This window comes from Cariama cristata, unplaced genomic scaffold (assembly GCF_000690535.1).
Source record: "Cariama cristata isolate BGI_N322 unplaced genomic scaffold, ASM69053v1 scaffold7279, whole genome shotgun sequence".
Classification (NCBI taxonomy): domain Eukaryota; kingdom Metazoa; phylum Chordata; class Aves; order Cariamiformes; family Cariamidae; genus Cariama; species Cariama cristata.
In genome coordinates this window covers 111,287-114,497 of record NW_009634031.1, presented here as the reverse complement: position 1 = coordinate 114,497, position 3,211 = coordinate 111,287, and the positions used below count along the sequence as shown (strand labels likewise).

Below are 3,211 nucleotides of genomic sequence, written 5' to 3'. Positions count from 1 at the left end.
CAGGAATTACTGCTACATTATTTCTTAATGTTTCCCACAGTGTTTCTTACTCTGTAAGAAGTGAACTTCTCATCTCTCAATCTTTGAAATATTTTTCTTCTATTTATCTCTTTTTTTTAAAAAACAAAATTCTGCGGAGAATGACAGTGAAGAGCAAGTCAGGTTGATAGCACTTTGGAGGCATCTACTTGGGCTGTCTCCATCGCTGCAGCTATCACACTGCCGTCCATGAATGCAGCAGGGGTATTTTTAGCACTCCCCTGAAGCAGGCTGCTTGCTCAGGTTACCTCGGCACTGCAATCGCTCCAGGAGATGCTCTGCATCCTGCAAAGTCTGAGGTGACTGAGCTGTAAGAGTTTAGGGAGCTTGCATTAGTTTGGCAGTGCCCTGAAGAACCCTTCCAGGTGTTCACTGGGAGGAAAAAGCCCCTGAGGTTGTCGCCGGTGAGTACAAATTGACACCTCGCAGGCAAGCAGGGGAACGTGCCCTTGCACCGGAGCAGCCAGAGGCAGGGAAGGAGTGAGCTGGCAGCCTGGAGCTCCTGGCTCCTTCCCTGGTCAGCTTCGCCTGAGCTTGTGTTACAAACCTTGCAGCAACTTCTAAAAAATGTGAGTTTTGTTGAAGGAACAACCTCTGGAACTATTGGGATAAAACGAAACATTCTCAAAACCTTCCTCTGGAGTTGAAATCGTCACTCTGAACCTCGCAGCGCTTTTGTGAGGCAATGTACATACATAAGAGGTGTTATTAATATGTCCTGATTTTCCAGATAGACACCCTTGAGGGCCAGAGTGTTCGGGTGACAGTCGACAGTAGCACTTGAGCTGCCTTACATGGATCTGGGTTACTGTGGCACAGAAAGAGGGGGACTTTGGAGTAAAACATGCCTTCAGTGCTTCTCAGCCTTGTTAAAAAGAACAATAAATAATTGACATCTGTTTTAATTAGTTACCAACCCTTTATTAAATAGTTTTTAATTTTTTGCGAAGGATCCCATTAGGATGCCAGGAGGGGCGGAGGGGAGTTACTGCTCTGCAAACGAGCCAGCTAGCGTCAGTGGACATGGCTCAGCCTCTCAGCAGTCTGACTCAGTGGTAAATGCTCTGAAGGTAACGCTCCTGCGGTACAGTCCATGCAAAACGTCGTGTCTGTTGCTCAACACGTGTCGTATTGTCCTGGCAACATTCCTGTGGGCACCACTGGGATGTTACTGTCATGAGCGGGATTGTTTTTCTGTTTGTCACTCATTGCATCTGTGGACTGTGTGTTTCTTGGGGCAGGGATCTGGCCCTTACAATGGGGGTGATGCCAGCTGTAGCTGCTCTCCAGATTACTTACGCTTGTACAGTTTTTCTTTGAAGCCAAAAGTGCTATTTTTCTGAATAAGGAAGTCTTCCTACTTCATCTAGGATGCATATTTGTTCTCCAGTGGAATACAATGGATTCCTGTATGTAACCCATGCAGAGAGAAATACCTTAATGCAAAGATAAAGCCAATGCACGTGGTATATTCATGATAAAAATAGCAGAACTTTGGGCTGAAGACCATGCATCACGATCCCAAGGTCAGTGTTGAAACTTCTTTGAGAGCAGATGTGATTTACTCTGAAGTCAGGGTTGGATTGCAAAGACCTGTGTTCCACTGATAAACAGCAATTGACACAAGCAATCAGAGGGGCAAATTTGCAAGTTCTTAGCTGTGTCAACAGCGAAACTGTTGCAATGAATGAAACTTAGCAAGCTGTTACAAGATGCAATGGTTTATCAGGTGATCTGAATCAACAAGTGGCTGAGTTTACTGTCCCACTGCAGCATGGGCATCGGCTGTGTCTGTGCTCCTCTGGAAAGGATTAAGAACTGATGGTGAGCTGAGCAGACTCTGTATCCCTGCCTCCAACATGATTGTTTTCTGGTGCTTTGTGCACATCTTCTCTCCTGTACTTCACTCATTAGCTAAATTGCTTTAATATTTATTTGTTTAATTGGGTGTTATTCCCTACCTACACAGGTGTTGCAGGGACATACCGGTTACTTGGAGGGGTAGGTTTGCACTCCTTCGAGGAGAACTGGAAGGGACTGTTGTAGACATTTGCTCTGTTTTTGAGCTTTGTGGAGATGCACAGTAAGAGCTCAGTGGTGCTGTTGACTTGCCTGGACATCTGAGTTTATGCACAGGGTGATTATCTTCCACATAGTTGGGTGACATTGACTTCTCCTCCGTAAAGCCTGAGGAAATAGGTTTATGCAAGTGAACTGTGCACAAATTACAGTAATCAGATCCCTTCCTGTAACATAAAACCTGGGCGCAGAGCTTCACCGCAGCTTGCTTTTCTGGCATCCAAAGGGGGGAAGCAGCAGCAGCAGAGTGCTTGAGCCCCTCTCCATGTGCACACAACTGCAGGTCCCCTCTGCAATGGCCACCCCAACCTCGTCCCCATTGGCAGCACGCTGCCCACGACTGCCCTGCTCTCGCCCTTGTACCGGAGAAAGGCTGAACCACCCTTCCCTGCTCCTGAGGAGTGCCTTTTCAGCAGGGCTCAAGGTCCTGTGTGCCTCTTCCATTTATTTCACCTGCTGTTGCCTAGAAAATAAAGCTATGCTGAGTAATTTTGTCAAGAGATCATGCATAATTATTGAAAAAAGCCTTTTGTAGTTCTCTTAAAATGCCCGTTGGTAAAGATACTTCCCCAAATGGAACATTTAACAACATCCTTTTGACTACCTGTAACAGCTGGTTGGCGTAAGTGTAATATTTGAACAATGGCTGATACCTTGGTTGCCGAAATGGATTGATAAGAAATACACCGAATTTAGTTCAATATGATGTGAAGGCTCAGCTTTTAGTTTTCTAGGAGGTATTGCAGCAGGCAGAAATAGATATAAATGATACTGTTGTATTCGGAAGGGAAAGTGAGCTGTCAGCTAAGCAGACTGCCCAACCCTCCCCCTCCCCAGCCAGGGAGGGGACCCTGCTGTTTCCTGGAGTTGGAGCATCTGGGTTTCATCCTGCCTTTCTGGGGAATGCAGGGCTCCCACTTGCATCACTTAGCAAAATCAGATGCAGGAGGAAGAACAAGCCAACGTCAGGAGCCTGCTTTTCTTTACAAATTTGGCAATTTGGAATTCCTGCAAAACAGAAATAGTCTTTGTTACAAAACCTCATTGTTAGTGCAATCTCCTTCTGCACAGCAAGAAATCGAAAGAGCAGGAA

At 45.9% G+C, this 3,211-nt stretch overlaps 1 protein-coding gene across 1 annotated transcript in view; it reads left to right on the top strand.

Moving 5' to 3' along the window:
• CCDC85A (coiled-coil domain containing 85A) overlaps positions 1-3,211 on the top strand; it is a gene marked incomplete at its 5' end in the record, with an annotated part of 77,614 nt that overhangs the window by 69,298 nt on the left and 5,105 nt on the right. Inside the window, one exon of the mRNA XM_009707009.1 lies at positions 990-1,109. Coding sequence (XP_009705311.1) covers positions 990-1,109 — 120 coding nt within the window. The remainder of the gene's footprint in view (positions 1-989; positions 1,110-3,211) is intronic.